At 35.6% G+C, this 18,846-nt stretch overlaps 1 protein-coding gene across 4 annotated transcripts in view; it reads left to right on the forward strand.

Moving 5' to 3' along the window:
- The window catches only part of ZRANB3 (zinc finger RANBP2-type containing 3), a 49,436-nt gene that overhangs the window by 7,117 nt on the left and 23,473 nt on the right, over window positions 1–18,846 (forward strand). For 2 of the 4 annotated variants that reach the window (XM_054207976.1, XM_054207975.1), the window contains exons 3-4: window positions 14,112–14,130; window positions 16,848–17,026. In XM_054207976.1, coding sequence (XP_054063951.1) covers window positions 14,112–14,130; window positions 16,848–17,026 — 198 coding nt within the window. The remainder of the gene's footprint in view (window positions 1–14,111; window positions 14,131–16,847; window positions 17,027–18,846) is intronic. The other 2 variants (XM_054207978.1, XM_054207977.1) reach the window with 2 other exon arrangements.

Raw genomic sequence — 18,846 nt, forward strand, 5'->3', positions numbered from 1 at the left:
ACATTTATAAATTTTAGAAAATTTAGGCCGATTCAACCTAAAACCATGAAACTAGTATGTTGTTCTTTTGGAAAGTAATGACGTTTTAGAGGTCTGGCACAAATTAAATTATTTTTGCTTAGCTTTTAAAGAAGGACAAAGTTAGTTTCTGATCACTTCATCATCTTGCTCAGAACAAGAGGCTAAGGGTCTAAGCGGGTTGCTTGCTAATGTTTGTGATTTTTTGCAGGAGAAAAGAAACATGTATCTCTCTCCAACTTTCTCTAAAGTTGGATAGGAAATGTTTATAATCAGTTCTTGCAATTATATGGAACTCTTGATCAATTAAAATTTCCTCTGAAGATTTTCACTTTAATTCTCTTAATTTGGCCAAAAATCTTTGGCATTTATAACATTGCTGTCTTCAGGGAATGAAACAAGCCAGACTAGGTGGTAGAGTAGAAAAATGAGCCCAGCCATTAATGTGCAAGCCTGAGATATAAAAAGCTTTACGCTGCATTGGCATTAACTTCTCAGTGACCACTGGTCATATTAGGCACTTTCCTGCTGCACAGTGTGACAGTGAGAATGAGTGCATGCAGTTTTAATGGATCGCTAAGACTTTGATAAAACAGACAGCAAAGTCTATATTAGAGTTGAACTTAATAAATCTAAAGCCCTTGGCTACCATATTTCAGTTGATCTGATTCTAATAAGGGGAAGTGAGGTTTATATAGCGTGCAATTGAGTTCTCTTTGCATATTCAAATAATGAAATAACAGAAGATGTTAAATATGTATAGTTTCTTTAATGTTAATTAGTATAGGTTAGTGGATGTGTTTCAAAGTAGCATAATCTTTTGCAGCAGATTATAAAATATAGAGTTCATCAGGAAGCAGGTTAACTGTAGGACTAGATAAATTTTAATCAGATATTTCTTTTTTCTTTTTGTTTGAGAAATAACAATTGGCTGCAATAAGTATCTAAAAAGGTTTGGAATAGCTTGGCTAATGATCCTCTGTCAAGGAGGGAATTGTATTATTTTCATTAGGGTTATGGGCTCTATGTTCTTTTCTTTTTTGAAACCCTTCATTAACAAAATACTGTTGAGTAATATGGCATTTATGGTTTTATTGTGGCAGGTGTATGAAAGTGTTTTCATCTTGATTGCAAGAAATCTCATTCCCTGGTGTAGCAATTCTGTATGGTAGCTGTGTCAAATTGAGGAATTGCATGCACTCGCTCAGACAGCCTCTATATGAAGTAAAACTCATTAAGTCAAACTTTCCTGAGGAGTATTTTTTTTAAATCTGTTCCTCGCTCAGGCAGATCTAATTTTCTTTCTGTCCCAAAACAGAGAACAAGAGCCTCTGCTGCTTGTAGCTGAATTTTCTTATTAGTTTGTCAGCCCTTGGCTCACACAAGTCTTTCCCTTTTGTGTACTCCATAATGATTTAAGCCTTCTTTCAGTATTCCCAGTGGTGTATTTTAGCAGGGTCTGGTACTTTTCCATAAAAGTATCTTTTCTGGTTTTAAAAATATAAACATAGGACTTGAACTCAGCAGTATGTGCATCTCAGCTGTTCTGTCTTCCCTGCCTCAGGCTATGCACTCCCTTTGCAGTCATTTAATCCATGCTTTGCTGTAGTGGCAGGAAACTGGTGTAGAAAAAGTGCTTTATTGTTGGTTGAAGAGATTCAATTAATATTATCTTAAGTTAGACAAGCACCCAGCATGAAAAGAGACTTATTATTAGAACAAACTTATTTCTTGCATGGAAGGGGCTGGGGGTAACCTATTAATTCCTTTCCCTTTTCCCTAAGCATAAAATAACTATGCCGTTGTGATTTGTGTTTTTGATTTATTAGTAAATGAATCAAAGGATTTTTCAGTAGGTGCTCCAAAGGCATTGTCTAGACTTACAGAGTCTGCCTAACACTTTTCTAGGAAATAGTCATTCTAGGGACAACGAGACAGTGTATAGTTCAATATATGGTAAATAACTTATATAGTGATAGTTCAGCCTTAAAGGTAAATAAATGCATGGCTGCTTATTCCTTACTAGAGATTATTCTTTAGAAGTGCATTTGGGAATATGGACCTAGGGATGGAAACATTGTTTGGTCTTTATTTATAACCTCAAACATTAATGTGCAGAAAAGATGGGTGCACACAAATTTTGTGCTAGAAACTTATTTTATTTTTTAAGCTTTTCTTTCAGGAAATCTGTAAGTTACTTTAAAAAACAGCATAAATAGGTATTTATTTGTTTACATGTGCTTTAAACTGTTTTTTAAATAGAGAGCAACAAACTTACCCCTTCCAGGAATATAAACTCTTAGCAATGAGGTTAGGGAATATTCAGTGTTGTTAGGGTCAGTTGTGTGTACGCTGTTAGGAGGTGGAGGTGAGCAGTTCTCTCTGTTGCTCTCTACATGCTGGTTATTAGTCATAGTTGGGCAGATGTGGACAAATTCCCATTTCGTAAGCGTACAGGGTAGCCCAATCACAAGTGAAGAGGCATAAACTGAAAATCTTAAAGTAAAGATGTCATCCTGCTTATTGAGTTTAGTTGTTCTGAGATACAGAGTGTAATTTTCAGGCCTGTTTCATTCTTCCATGTAAAAATCTATGAAGTATGCAGGAGGAGGCTGACTTGAGAACGAAGGCCTAAACAATACTGACAAGTCGGCAGCCAATGGTCAGGTGTTAGTGAAGAGGAGGCAGCAGTGTCAAAGCACAATACTCTGGAAAAAGTGATAGAAGTTTGGGCAAAATATGCAAGATGCAGAGATATATGGGCAAATGGTTTGATTATATTGATAAGGATTATATTCGATGTCTTTTAAGCTCACATCTCTCTTTTGATATTAATGATTTTTACTGTTACTGTTCACTAACATAGTACTTGGAAACTCACAATCTCTTTCTAGAATGTATTCCTGTTTTATATCATCTCTTCATAGAAGTGTGCGATATCTGTCTTGTATTACAAACAATTTACTTACCTGAATATACTGTACAAGTCAGAGGCGTGCTAGTGTTTGAAAGTTAGCTCTCTTGCTACTGGGTGACATGTACAAACCATATCATGAAATGCTTTGTCAAGTTTCATAACAAATGTCAAGATGTGATTTGCAAACATCATTATTTAGCATTGCTTGCCTTGTTGACAGTATCTGAAAAAAATGCCTTCAGACACACAGATTTTTTTTCTAGAAATGTTGGCAGAACAATTTGTTTAAGCCATCTTGCTTGTGGATGCAAAAGAGGACTTGGAGATATTTACCACTCATGAAATAAGCTTTTCCATTATAATTGTATGCTCAAACCATTTTACCAGCGTAATCTAGTTTCCTGCTGCGTTTTCTTCTCACTTTCTTACATGAGGTTCAAGTGCATTAACATTGTAACGTCTATTTTTTGGCAAAAAAATAAAAGATTGTTTGATATAAGTTTATCTAAATATTGAAATGCTTATTGATACCTTTACCAGGATCTGTATTTATAGATAACTTTTGCTTTTTAATGGTACCTTTGTAAGTTTTAGAGGTAATACTATATTTATTATTTTTATATATATTATATATATATATTATTTATATTTATATTAGTTATATTTATATGTTCTGGAGCATGTGATTTTGAGTTTCCCATACATGCTGGTTTAATGTTGTTTATAGAGTATGGACACAGTGAAAAAGCGATAAATGGCATTGGATGGCAATAACATGATACGCAGAGTTCGTATCTGGCATTAGGAGCTATCAGTTTTAATGAAAGGGTATTTGTTTTGTTAGGCAGTCATTTTCTAGAGTAAGAAAAAGTTGTATAGTGGTTAATGTTGTTTTGGATAGCAGGCTACAGAGAATCATTATGATAGTGAGCTCATTAGAGAATGGAGTGCGAGTGTCCCCTATTATAATAACAAGTCAGTTGGCTGCACTTCAAAATAGTACTTTCTTTTTTTCCACTGACTATGTCTCTGATCTCTGGCAAGCTACACAGGAGAAATGCATAGTTAATTCTTTGTTAATTAAAACAGATTTTTAGTTCAAAACTTTATCAGTTTTCATAGAAATTAATTCCTCCCCCTTCCTCAAAGTAAACCAGAAAAACAGAGGCTCAGATCAACATCTTTTTTTTCAAGTTTTATTCATAGTGAGCCATTTTGTTTTGAATAAGTTGCTGAAAATCTTAGTGATCGTTCTGACTATTTAATTTTAAGCGCATAATGACAATTATTGTTCTTATATGCTGCAGATAAGGATGGTGCAGGTATGAAACAAGATATCCTTTAATGACTACAATTGTTGTAGTATCATTGTTGTGAGATTGGAGTTAATCCGAATTCTTGTTACTAAACTTGTGACCAATTTGATCTTAAGATGGAGAGTTCAGAATTTAACATAAAGAAGATAAATTCAAAAACAGACAAGATGAAGTTAATTATAGTCTCTTTTGGGAGATCTACTTATTCTCTCTGGTTTTGTCACACTGACTTTGATAGAAGCCGAATTAATTAAATTTGCATGTTAGAAAATGAAATTCCATTCGCATTTGATTTTGGGGTTTTTTGGATTTTTTTTTTAGTTGTGTCTAGGAATATTTCTATGAATGTTTCATTTTTATTTTAATTTGTACTTGGTGACTTGAAGCATCAAGTGCCATCAACAAGTGTCTTGATTATTTGTAGATCTTCAGATCAGAGAGAACTGGGAATAAAAATAATTGCAAGTTTTATTAATGTGATTTCTATCTCTAGTCTCAGTAGATTGTAGTTAGATAGGCTGAAAGAGGTGTTTGAAACAAGGCATAAGTCTCTTGCTAGAGTAAGAAAGAATTCTTCTTTTATTCCAAGATATTCAGCAACTAATTTTAGATATATGAAACGGTTATAATTTTGTGATAAATGTGAGTCCTTAAACCCTGCATCATTAATAGATAAGCAGTTGTTTCCAGGCTTAGAAAACAAAGCTGAAAAGTAATTATTGGGCAAAAAGAGTGGAATGGCTATTTAATGAACACTTAGAGGATCAAACAGTTAATACATTTCAGCAATTAAATATGGAGTAGCTCTATGAGTACTGTGTTTTTAAAGAAAGGTTTCTTTTTTTAAAGATGTTGGTTTGTAATGTTTTAGAGTACATTTCACATCTGAGAAGTGCCAAAGGAGAGAGAGAGAGATATGATTAAATGAAGATGCTAGCTTACAGAATGAGGTTCAGATGCAGGAAGTATGAATGAGAAATTGAGCCAAATTCTGCACAGCTTTCATGGCCAGGGAGGCTTGTTTGGAAGTGATGCTGGAGGAACTGGGACGCAATTCAAATGGAACAAAAAACGCATTGTCAGTAAGCGAATGCAGAATGTTATTCAGGAGAGGAACTGTGTGGGGTTAAAAAAAAAGATTTAAGAACAGAAAAAAGCAGTGGTAGTAATCCAAGAAATTACCTGGGCTTAAATGTGGACTTTTAGCAGCAGGAATAGAGAAGAAAATACAGATTTTTAGAAATGCAGGGCACAATCTGTTTTAATGGAAGAGAAGAACCAAGTGAAATAAAGAAGAGAAATTAGTTTAGTGTTAGCCGTGTGCAATGAAAGTTTGCAGCGGGAGAATCCACAATGAAAAATCAGTGTGTTTAACTATAAGCATCAGGGAGAGGGCAGAATGAAAGTGATCAGTTTTGAGTATCTGAGACAAAGCCGCTTTAATGCGAGTGAGGAAAAAGGAAGGTCTTAAACAAGTATGAGTCGAATTCTGGCTGACTTAATGGAAGTTGGAAGGAGAGGAAGAACATGGGCAGAAAACTACCCCAAATGTAGCTGGGTAAACAATTGAAATCCACATGCTTTATGGTGTCTTTTTACTGTGTTGAAGCAGGGCCAAGTTAGAGTAGAAGAGATAAAGCAATGTAGAAAAGATCAGCAGAATTGCTTAGTTCAGAGGTATATATCAGAAAAGAAGTGGGATATTCTATCAACAATTGAATGGATGGTTGCTTTTGAAGTATTTGGAAGGTTCAAAAGTATTTTGAAGTATTGGTATGGAGAAGGAGCTACATGTAGGAGAAAACTAACCACTGGGTTTGAGAGCTTGGGGTACTGGAGGGAAAAGACATTGAATCTAGGAATATTGAAAATGGAGGGACTAGTGATGAGATACTTTTCTAGGTAATTCTTTTCCCTGTTGCCTGATTCAGCTACCTTTAAAGGAGGAAGACATGAAGAGAGCAGTTCTTCTGCAGCTCTTGTAGTGCAGGCCACTTGGGAAAGAGGAATTTAATGGAAATGTAATGAGAAATACCTAAATTTCATTGAAAGTCATTAGACTACATACTGAGGAAGAGCTACTATTGATCACAGGTATTTTAGTCATGCCAATTAATACCGAGGTTAAGGTTTGTAGCCTAGCTTGTCAGTAGCTGAAATTAGTTGATTTTATTCCAACTGTTCCAATTAACTGAAGTCAGTTTTTCTTGCATTGAGTCAGCTAGTGAAACCAGTTTGTCTCTGAAGCCAGCGACTGAATAGGTAAAGTTTTCACTATCACTATCAGGTGTTTTCTTGACTAGAATTTTTATCAGTTAACAGTTCAATTAATACATTCTAAAAACCTCTTGAATTATCTGAGCTTAACCCTCAAATTAACCACTTTGATATATGTTATTCCACACGTATTTGTCAAAGGTAAAATACTAGAAGATGTTGGCAAATCTGCTTTCACAGCTTTCAAATCTTAATAAAGCGTTTTAGATGTTTTTTTCAGTTACATGTTGGGGACTGTTGGAGAAAAGCATAAGACAGTACAACCATTCTCCTGTACACTCCTTTAGAGAATCATTAACACTGCAGGTGTGGCAATTTAGTGCTTCTTACGTTAGATTGAGGGTTGGTTTTTATTATTTAGGTTTTTTTTTAAAAATACCTAGTGTAGTTCAAGAGCAAGGGTATCATCTAGTTTAAATCTTCTGGTTCTCTATTTTTGGTGAAACAACCTTGATTATTTTCCCAAGGAAGTCAGCTTTCTTTGTTCTAGTTTTAGGACTGTGTGCTGTGATTACTGACACGCAAATGTAATGGTTGCTTGCGCAGTTTTATATAAAAATGTACTAAGTTCAGATTCCTTAAATAACCCTTGGTTAAGATGTTAGTGCTAAAGTGTTGGCTTGTGAGTAGGAGGTAAATTATATGTTGTAGTGTTATATAAAACTGACTCACATGAGTAGGTGAGAATCCCAAGAATATCAGGACACCCACACTGGTGAAAGAAAGATGCGAGCTTCCTCTGTACAACATGTTCCAAAGACTGCATTAACAAAACCAGCTTTAATTTCTTTGAGTAGTAACAAAATTTTTCAGTGTTTTAAGAAAAGAAGTGCTACTGCTTTGACGGTTTGCCTTGGAAAATGCATTTAAAAGTGAAGGAGTTTGTTCTGAAAAAGCTACCTGCTTTTAGTTCTAACTATTTTTTTTTCCCTGGATAAATAGCTGTTGAAAATTAATCAAAAAGTTAGATTATCCCCACAAGCAAGCAATAGTTGTATTGGATTGCTATACCCCTTAGCTTTCAATCCTCCATGTAAGGAAGCAGAACTGTCCAGTTTAGAGAGGATATTATTGCAAAGTATGTCTGTAGTTACAAGAAACCTCTAGCACTGACTGTATGGCTTAGTAGGGTTCTTTGTTATATAGACCTTAGATACGTGCCAGGGTGGTGTTAATCGGTATTCTTGTAAGAGCAAAGTTCAAAATTAGATTCTTTGTCTTTGCAAAGATACCTTGCTAAGTAGCCATAATTAACCAAGCTAACAATACAGTTAAAGTTTCTTATATTAATACTGCGAACATTTCAAAAAGGGTGACCTGAATGTAACCCAGATGCACAGAAGTAGAAATTATTTTCATTTAAACCATTTTCCTTCCCTCAGACTCATTTTATGAAACTGCTTTAGTATTAACTTCTCTCTGATGCAGACTATTTTCATGTGCCTATATAACATGCCACATGAGCTTAGTCTTAGTTTCCCTCTGCTTCTCCAATCAACTCATCTGCATAAAACTTCAAAGACCTGCTTCTCCTTCTGCTTTGCGAAGTTGGTTCCAGCCTTCTTGACATCAACACAACCAGAAGCTCTTTCTTTGCTCTTTGAGGTTTGAAAAATTATGCTTTCTAACCTTCCAGAGGCAGAACTTTCCTGACCAGAACTTTCACAGGGCTATGTTTTGGGCTTCTTCCTTAGTTTCTTCACCTGTTTTTTGTTAGCTTCTGGTTTCTCTTCAAGGTTTGCTGTAGTAAGAATCTGTAAGTGCACCTTTGCTTGGTGCTTGATACAAGACTGTTGGGACAATGCGTGCTAACTCATGACTATCTGGTTCTGTGGTTCTGACTCATCCAGCTTTGTGTGGTCCCTTAAATTACATGATTCTTTACATTTAGAAAAAGCCTTCAAACACAGTGATGTGGTTTGTGTATAACCTCAGGTGCTTGCATTTGGTCTCTTTTGTGTGGGGGTCAACAATAAGGTTTTGGACCTACATGCACCTGAGGAGAACCAACACAGTAGACTTCTTGCTCTCTTCTCTGCATGCATATTCACTTACCAGGATACATTCTTATACAAAGCTTCCTGTTTTGCTTTTTGTGTTTGTATTTTAATGGAAAATGTCATTTTATTTTAAAGCTAATACATCTCGAAATGAAAGGGTTGTTAAATCCTAGTGGAGACCAGACTATGTGGCTCCCTTCTATTTCTGAAAGATACTGCTGTGTCCGAAGCTCATTGCTATCCCTACAACTGCAAAAGTGTTATGAATAGTAGGAAGATTGTAGCAGCATGTGCGATGCATCTCAAATGAGATTCCTATGCTTTCTGTTAGGAAAAGAAAGAAGATTTCCTTGATAAATGGAGAGAGAGTCAAATGCTAGCCACAGAATTCACTATGAAGAAGGGGAACATTTAAAAATTAAATGTGAAAGAATCTGAAAGAATTTGGCATTGACTGTGCTGCTTTTTGCACGGTTGGACTTTGCTGCTGAGAGTGAGTGTAACCGAGACATCTAAAATGATTATTTTTTTTCCCCCTGCTTTTCTGAAACTTTTGACCATGTGGGCTGAGCTTTTAACAGGATATGAAACTGCGTATCATAGCTCTGATTTATATTCTTGGATAGAGCTATTATTAAGTTGTCATATGAACAGATGGGATATGAATGATGAAGCTCAGATTGGGTAACTACCAGTTGAGAGGAAATGACTAATTGAACTTCAGAGAACAAGAAGTCTGTCTTCTTGCAGTCAAAATACATGAAACAAAAATACATGTTTGTCCCTCCAATGTAGCTGAAGATCTGTTTCTTGTGCTTTGACAGCATGGAACCTTTACATTCATGTTGGCAGCTTGTCTGACTGCGATAATATAGAACATACTGAAGGTCATCTTAAATAAAGGTTGTGTATTTTTAAGATTATGTAAAATATTGCTTTTTAACAGCTTAGTGCAACTATTAGATATCTTATGAGTTCTCTGTGATCTGGCCTGTAATGACAGGGAAGTTCTTTACATTTCAGATCTAATTGTTGTGATTATAAACTGGAAACACTCGATGATTTCCCTTGCAGTAATATAAGCTATTTTTCATTGCCCTAGAGTCTAATGAAAAAGTTTTGGACTTCTCGTATTTTGTAACTACATTAAGCAGGCATCTTTAAGTCTTTAAGGTTCTTATTCTAAAATTGTGAAAACTACAGAGCATGAATGCTCTAAAATGCAGTAAGTCATAAAATAATTTGAATATCCTCAATTTCCAATTACATTAGTTTTATTAACTTCTACCTGTATCATAAACTCATCTTGTGTGTCATCTCAACACTTTTATCAAGTGTGTCAATGCTGTTAATTAATTTGCATAAATCAGCAATTTCAGAACTGTAGCACTTCAGGAATTCAAGTTTGAACAGTATGGCTCAAAGCAGTGATTTGTGTTGCTAACGATATCATAACAGCGGACTTAACACATTCAGATACTCTTAACTGGAGCTTTAAAAACTATTTTGTGCACCTGGTTCATATCAATCTATGATGTGTGTAGTCAAATGTTCAAATGACTGAAAAACGTATATTAAAAAAATATAAATATTGCAAGTATAGGAAGAAAATCCAAAGCTATTTCATCATTGGGTGGGATAAGAGAATGAGTACTTAACTAAATAGCAAAATATCATTATAGATGTGTAACTTTTAAGCATATGGGTGTTTCTGTGGAATCTCTATTTGTATTGGTACTGCAGAAACAAGGAAGATAAAACCATGTTGATCACTTTACTGTGATTACTTTTTAAGAGTGGTTATGTTATGGATAAAATTATGGCAGTTACTCTGTGCTTCCATTCATTTACCAGCAACAAAATGATGAGTTTCTATATTTAAAAGCCAGCAACTTTGTTGCTACTACCTAAGAAAATTGACTTCAGACATATTAAATGTCAGTTAATAGACATGAAAACAGAAGATACTCTATAGCAGCATCTATGAGATTCTATGAGCACAGTCTGAAAACAGTGCAAAAAGAAAAACAGAACAACTTCAGCAGATACTCAAATCCTCAAAGTTCAAGTGGCTACAGTTCACTCTAATGAAAAAAATAATCCTGTTTTATGGAAAAAAGGTCTGTTCCTGTGGTTGACATATTGTTAAGGCTTTTTATTTTAATTGCTGTTCAGCTTCTAATTGTCAGAGCAATTTGTAATTCACTCTGAATTTCTTAATTTTTCCTTGTTATCCTAAAAAAAAGCATGAAGCTCCAAATAGTTCACATGTGCCAAAGAATGGTGCAATAGCGTCTTATATATTCTCACTTTGATTTCTGTGTGTCTGAACTGGCACAATTAACATTTCATTATTTATGCAGTTCTCTGAAAATATAAGTTGATATGCTGAGAAATACTTTATTTGTCAGCAGAAGTTGGCAAGGAACATTTGTATCCCTGTCCTCTTTACCACATTTCCTTACTAACAGATGCTACTTGGATGCAGTGTACTCTTGGTTATTGCTATATTTGTACATTTGCTCTGATATCCTTATATTAAATGTACTATATTATTGAAGAAGGTGTTTGGTTTATTCTTGAGATGCTTCTGTTTAGTAGCTAACTGCTATAGTCTTACTAATTTTCTGCATTTGTGTAAGAAGCTTGAAAAACACTGCAACACTAGGTTGTTGTGCATTCCAATTGATTTCAGGCTTTGAACTGTTTTTAAAAAACATGATTAATGTACTGAAAGCAGTTGGCCTCTGAAAGAATCTGCAAGAAGAAAGGCTTGTTTTGTAAACTTCAGTTCAAGCAATTAACAATGAGTATTAAATGAAAAAAAAAATCGGGCTTTGAGCGAAAACATTATTTTAAAATTAGAATTGTGTATTAGTTGTCTGCAAATAAATGTCTTTGCCAAGCTGGAAATCATAGACATTAAGGCCCCACAATCATGAGTTGCCACTAAAAATAATTCTCTTCCTGCCTTTTTTCCTCTGTAAATCTGTGCAGGCTTGGGGGGTTTGTTTTGTTATGTTTTCTTCCTTTGTTTTCGTTGCTCCATCCCTAACAACTTGGGGTGGGGAGTGTGTTTACAAAGCTATTGCAAGTAGATAGTCTGTTACTTACAAAAAAATGAAGTTATATAAGATGTATTTTGAATTCTGTTAGTTGGAAGAAACAGATGAAATTGGTGGCTGTCGAAATTTATGCTGGCAGATTGAGTGAGCAAACAGCAGTATACCATATTTCTCAGAATATCAAATATTTGTGTTGCACATCATGTCTGAAAAGTGCCAGTGTACATTTTCTGCCGAGATGTCTATTTTGACCACAGAAATGTCTGTTTTGGGCCCATGGCAAGATGCATATTATTAGACATAATGACAGCTCTAAGTTGATGGTGCTGCTACAAGCATTAATCATTAGTGGCTGGGTTTTGTGCAGAAAAGATTACTTCTGTTGTGGTTTTGTGTAGCTGCACCAACTTCAGAGTACTTAACACTAAAAAAGCACTTCTGTATTACTTTAAAATATTTTTGGTGTCAAAATGCAGAATGTTTCTATCTTGGTGTGTTAAAATTTATTATAGACATAGAGACCTGCAAGATCTTTTCCATTTTTTCATGGAAGGAACATTGCATTTGAGTTACATGGGGCAGTGGGTGCATGTTTAGTTATGTGGCATAGGAGCAGGAGAAGTTTCCGTTTCCTTACAAGATGCAGTGGCTGGGAACAGACTGTGAAGAAGAATTCATCCAGAGCAATTCATCAAGATGAGTTTGTGTCCATGACTGAAAGCTGTGGGGGACAGTAAGTGAAAAGCACAAGGCAGAAGGGTACTTGAGTCAGGGGGAAAACAAGCAGAGTGGCCTGTCAAGTCTGTTCCCTTCCCGAGCTTGAAATATTTCATCATTTCTGAGACTTGTCACTTTTTTCTGTCAGTAAACATTTATAAATCTTCAAGCAAAGTGATGGGCTGCATAGAGCTGTCAGTCTATTGCTGTCACTTAGTTCAACCAACAGCACTCGCTGCTCTATTTCTTGATCAATGGTTTGACTAATCCCATGCCCTTTGTGTGGCACTATGATACCGACTGGTGGGAGTTATTCTCCAGTTTGCTTTTTCTGACAATTTAGAAAATTATAGAGTGCTTGAAAAACTTCTGAGATTACGTAGTTGCTGGAGAATTCATCTAATTGCCAGTTATTTAACTGCAGCCCAAGCAGGTATTGCTATCGAACTCTGACAATTCTTATGAAGTTGCAGAAATTCACTTTCTTGTGAATTCACTGCTTTGTGCCTGTTTCAGATCTTGCCTTGGAATTCCCGGCATTGATTCTGGTCAGAAGATACTTAGTAAATCTGTATCTTCCTGCAGTCCAGGGCTGCTGTAGGACAGAAGAACTTTAAGTCATCATCTTGCTGTAAGACTTAAAGGGAGCAGGTTGTCTCTACCCCTCTTTCTTATCTTCACAGTTTTTGCTTGGATTCGTGCCTTCCTCTGAATTTGTCAGTGTGTGTGAATTTAAGATATGTATTTTATATACAAATTACTAGACATAGAACAAGCTCTTGTAACTCTTTAGATAATGCTTTTGAATTGGATAGGCTTGTTGGTTTGTGGGGTTTTTTTGTTTGTTTTGTGGGTGTCTTTTTCCAGCTTGTAAAAGTTTGTAAAGTAGTGGAGATAAAAGTATATGAAATAGCTGAGAGCTGAGTTTCTAAAATAGCTGAGGGTACACATTTGGAAAGATGCAACATCATCCATTTAATGGCTTAACTAAATATCCAACAGATAATTTCCTTTGTCCTTCATCCAGTCTCAAAGATTTGATGAAGAAGCTCACGTGGGCGAGAAACACTTAAGTTCCCTAGACCCTACTTGAGTTAAGAATGTATGTACTAAAATAACAGAAATAGACTAAATTTAAGATGCCTATAAGAAATTAATATCAAAGATGTCATTTAATGTTTATAAAATGTAAATATGCTGAACAGAATTTAGTAGTTTTTACTGTGGACTTGGAGTTGTCATTGTCTTTACATGGAGTAGCATAAACTGACTCCAAAATGGGGAAAAAAACCCAATTTCATTTTCTAATACTTTTGCTAGTACAATGGGTTGGGGAGAGGGAGTGTCTGTTTCTATTTCAAAACAAGTGTGACAGCTCTGGAAAGCAGCTTTTTAAAATCAGTCTGACGTTTATATCCTTAATTGTGAAGCAGCAAAAACATCGCTGTTTCAGAAAGACAATAAAATCGAAGATGCACTTCCTGCCTTGAAAATGTCTCTTAAGATTACAGTTAATATAGTACTAGACCAAAGCAGCAATTCAATTTTACAATGCATGTTCTTCAGTAATGCTAACAAATTGAATAGACGTTTTTAGAATAATTGGCATATGTGTTTTCAAATTCAGACCAAATTTACTTTTTGTAGTTGATATCTGTAGGAGTGAAGTCTGCCTCTTTTCCTTTCATTGATTCAGTAAATCCATAACTTAAATTTATAATAAACAATTTATAAGTATTGGTATATCTGTTATATTTACTATTAATTTCTGCTTTTTTCCTCTCTCCTCTTTCTTATTTAGGTGTATGATTGCTGATGAGGTAAGTGATGTCCCTGTTCCTTTAACACCATTTTTCTTGTTTTAATGTACTTCATGCAGATGTGACTTCTTTTGTTTGAGAGGTGTGGGCAGAAAGGCTGGTAATGAAAGAAGTTTAATTTCTGTGATAGTCAGCAGGATTCTGAAAATATCTAAGTGGAGGTAAAAAAAATGAAGCCTGACATAAGCTTAAAAGAATCTTTGAGAAAACTTAGAAGGTTACTTTTAATTGTATTTAGGTAGGTTAAATCTCCTGTATTGTTAAATCTTAAAAATATTAACTAAGTTGATTTTTTTTTTTTTAGCACTTTGTAGTTGCATAGTTAGCTATTTTTAATGGATTAGGAATCATTCCTGGCCCAAAGAGGTGGATTTTGAACAGATATACCTTCCAACAACAAATTTTCTTAAATGCACTGATCAAGTAGTAGTGATGAAATTCATTACTTTCATACATTTGAAAATGTATATTTTATTCCATATTAGGGAAATTTGAGTCCAGCATTTCTTCCCGCAGATCAAGCATTTTTGTAGTAGAGTATAATGTTCTTGGTGTGTTGTCAGTATAAAACCTTACTGAAAAAGAGGTAATGTTTAGGGATTGATACAGTCTCCCAATTCTAATTTGGGTTTTCTTGAAACAGTGGGGGGAAGAGGGAGAGAGAGAGATATTGATTGATTACTGGGATTTAAGCATCTCCTCATAGTATAAAAATCTCATTACAGCTGGAGATAAACTATCTTAGCATAGAATGTGAAATTTCTGGAAACTTTGGAGAATATAAAAGCATTCGGGGAGGAGAAAAAGGAAGCTTGAGAAAAATCGAAATATCATCAGTAGCTATTTGTTTATTAAAACGAGGTTTCTTATTTCCTTCCTTGAATGAGAAAATAAACTGTGTATAATTACATTTGCAATAAAAAGTACTGCAAGATATATTTATTCTGAAGTAAATAATGTATATTTCATAATGACAATAGGTCTGGCACTGGTGGAAGTATTGCGCAGTCATGTGTATCTTGCGCTTGTTGACATATCTCTAAAATAAGAAGAAAATGCTGGTAAAAGAAAGCATCAGTATTGTGAACTTGTATACAAAAAGAAGTTATGTATGAAAACTAGAGATCATAAAATTACTTTGCATGTGATGTAGGGATTAAAGTACAAAAATAATATCTTTTCGAAAGGTATTCTAAAAACATGTTGCCTTTCTTTGTTGGAGTGGGAACAGACAATTTTTTCCCCCAAAATTTCAGGTTTTCCATGTCATCTATCTCCATGATTGAGAAATATGTGTTTAAGTCAAAAAACAAACCCATAATATTTTCTATGCTTTTTCTTGTCTCTCACATTTTTAAGACCTAGACTAGTGATAAGCTATATTGGATCTAGATTGTTATGGCGCTGCTGCCAAGAGACTTGGCTTTTATTCCCTGCTCACTTCAATTCAGGTGCCTGGATCATCACCAGTGACCGGGCAGTCTGAGTTAGGGAGACAACTGTGGCAACAAACTAAAAATTAATTTATTCTTTTTTTTTTTTTTTTTGCTTTCTTGGATTTGTTTTCAGCTGGCTCAAGCACTATTGGAGACACAAGGAGGGCTTGCAGGAAAATTTTAATGAAAACTTGGCAGTTCTTAATGAAAACTTAGTATCACAGTAGTTCTCTGATTATTTTTCTTTCTAGTAATAGTAGAAATATTCATTCTGTTTTCATCTATACCTGGGAAATTTCCTGGTGATATCATTACATCTGTACCGTGAGTAGTTAGGTAGCAGCAAATCAATTCAAATAACCACTGGACTCTGTGGAAAACCTGAACAGAGTATTTTAAGGCCAGTCTCTGCTTTAGCACTTAACAGGAATCTGAAACTATCTCCTGCCATGTGAACCAGGAGAGAAAATAGCTTCATTCTTCGATAAAATCTTGGGGGGTTTATTTTTTTTTATTAAATATTTTTTATTAAACAAACCCCTAAATTCTGGATCTTATTTTCATCTGTTGCTATGTATAGTCATAACTCATTAGATGAGAGCGTTCCTACTTTGACAATATGAAGCAAGTACTTTATTGTTAAATATGCAACTATGTATTCTGTCTTTACCCTTCACCTTGTCTTTAAATCTGAATTCTCCACTAGGTGGACTTCCTGTCCTGTGTTACAGAATAAAGAGAAACTGTTAGCTATGGTGAACAGAAGCAGTACTTCCTTTTTGTTGACCTACTGGGTCAAAAGCAGAGTTTTTCATATAGTTCTTCCTTTGTTCTTCTGTTGCCCATGCATCTTAGGACAATGTTGTCATTTTTATGTTAAGAAGACACCCCATATTTTTCTTTACTTTGAATAGTCTTTTTAAAATGTTTTTGGTAGCTTAACAAGTTAAAGAGTTTGATCTGTGTAGCCTACCCTACTAAGACACTGAACAGAAAATGTTCTGAAATGAATGGAAATACCTCTTTTAGCTTTAATGAGCTAACCAGATATGACATATCTATTAGTTCATTTAAAGAGAAGCATCTTCTTTCATAAAAGATGGTTTATGGTAAGAAATTGAGAAATTGAAATAGATAGTTACTGTTTAACTAGCTCTTTGGCTTTGCTTCCTTTATCTGGTTCTGTCTTTGAAAAATGTTTTTGGTTTTTCAGAATGGAATATGCTTTCTGAGCACAGACTTCTGTTTTTAATTTTTTTTTCTGTTCTTTTCTTTTCCCAGATGGGACTAGGTAAAACAATTCAAGCAATTGCCATTTCCTATTACTATAAAAATGAATGGCCTCTCTTAATTGTAGTGCCTTCATCTCTGAGATACCCTTGGGTTGATGAGATGGAGAAGTGGATTCCAGAACTCTCTCCAGATGATATTAGCATCATTCAGAACAAGACTGATATTGGGTGAGTAAAGTTTGTTGTTCTTCTATAGAAAGACTTGTTCAACCCCCCTGCTCGAGCAGGGCCACCTAGAGCCAGGTGCCCAGGATTATGTCCAGATGGCTTTTGACCATCTCCAAGGATGGAGACCCCACAACCTCTCTGGGCAACCTGTGCCAGTGCTCAGTCACCCTTGTAGTAAAAAAAAATCCAGTATTTTCTGTTGTTCAGAGGGAACCTCCTGTGTTTCAGTTTGTGCCCGTTGCCTCTGGTCCTGTCACTGGCCACCACAGAAAAGAGCCTGATACCGTCCTCTGTGCACCCTCCCTTCAGGTATACATGTACATTAAGAAGATCCTCCCTGAGCATTCTTGTCACTAGGCTGAACAGTCCCGGTCAGTCTTTCCTCATAGGAGAGATGCTCCAGTCCTATAATCATCTTCATGGACCCTCATTGCACTCTTTCCAGTACATCCATGTCTCTCTTGGACGGAGGAGCCCAGAACTGGACCCAGCGCTGTAGGTGTGGCCTCACCAGTGCGAAGTACAGGGGAAGGATCACCTCCCTCAACCTGCTGGCAATGCTTTTTCTAATGTAACTGAGGATACCTTTGTGGCAAAGGCACATTGCTGGCTCATGTTTGACTTGGTGTCTGCCAGGACCCCCAACTCCTTTTCTGCTGAGCTTTTTTCCAGCTGGGTGGCCTCCAGCATGTATTGGTGCAGGGGGTTGTTCCTCCCCAGGTGCAGGACTTAGCGCTTCTCCCTGTTGAACTTCATGAGGTTCCTATCAGCCCGTATCTCCAACCTGTTGAGGTTCCTCTGGATGTCAACATGACCTACGCCTCCCAGTTTTGCATTGTTGTATTATGGTAGTTATTCATTTCCTTTGAAAATGAGAGGTCTGGTTTTTGCAAAGTAGCTAGTGCTTGTCTGCTGAAAATTAGATTACTTCAGCATGTCTGAAATTGAACGTATACAGTTACTTCTCAACTCTGAACTATCTTGTATTCATTAGCTTCTGTAAAACATGTTGAACACAGTTTTGGAAAACTTCTGGTATGCATTACAAAATAAGGATGTAATTACTGTTAAAATTCTATTTAGCGCACTGAGAAAATTTGTAAGTTAGATTAAGTATTCTCTAAATAACTGAAAAGGTCATTGTGACCTAAGCGTTCTATCTTTAGACTTAATAGCCTGAATTCATCAGAGAGAGACTAGAAGTCTTGGGTGTTATTAGAATAACTCTCCTATTACACTGAATTACAAGGATATTTAGTACGCTTTACTACAGATTACTTAGTTGATTTCATAGTAATGTCTAGATGTTGTTCTAAAACTTCTGGATAAGGAAGGCTGATCTTCATGTAGTCTGGGGAGTATCAGAAAGTGACTTGAGCGCCAAGATGTGCAGATGAGGTAGTAGCTTGGAACCTTCCTTGTGGTAACCAGATAAATCCAACTGAAAACGTATCTTAAAAACTTAATCAAGGGGTAGTTGCTACTGATAGTCAAAATTTAACTTTATCATAGGAATATGGGAACTAAAATAAGGATCCAATGAGCCTTTTTTCTTTTTTACGTTATTTAGCTAAAATGCCTGCAAACTTAATGTTTATAGTGCTGAATGCAGAAAGGAGAAATGAGGAAAGAGGGCAATGATGGCAAAAATAAATGGCAAACAGAATTCTGTTCATTTTATCTTTCAACATTTTTTAAAGGAGTAGACCTTAACCATGATCATTTGCTTTATTCAACAACAAGAGAAGAAGAAAACTTGGTTTTCTGCTTGTTTAACTCCCAGGAAGCTTCCTAGCTATAAGTGAGGTAGCTGTTGAACT

The sequence above is a fragment of the Rissa tridactyla genome, chromosome 7 (genome assembly GCF_028500815.1).
Source record: "Rissa tridactyla isolate bRisTri1 chromosome 7, bRisTri1.patW.cur.20221130, whole genome shotgun sequence".
In the NCBI taxonomy this organism is placed as follows: Eukaryota; Metazoa; Chordata; class Aves; order Charadriiformes; family Laridae; genus Rissa; species Rissa tridactyla.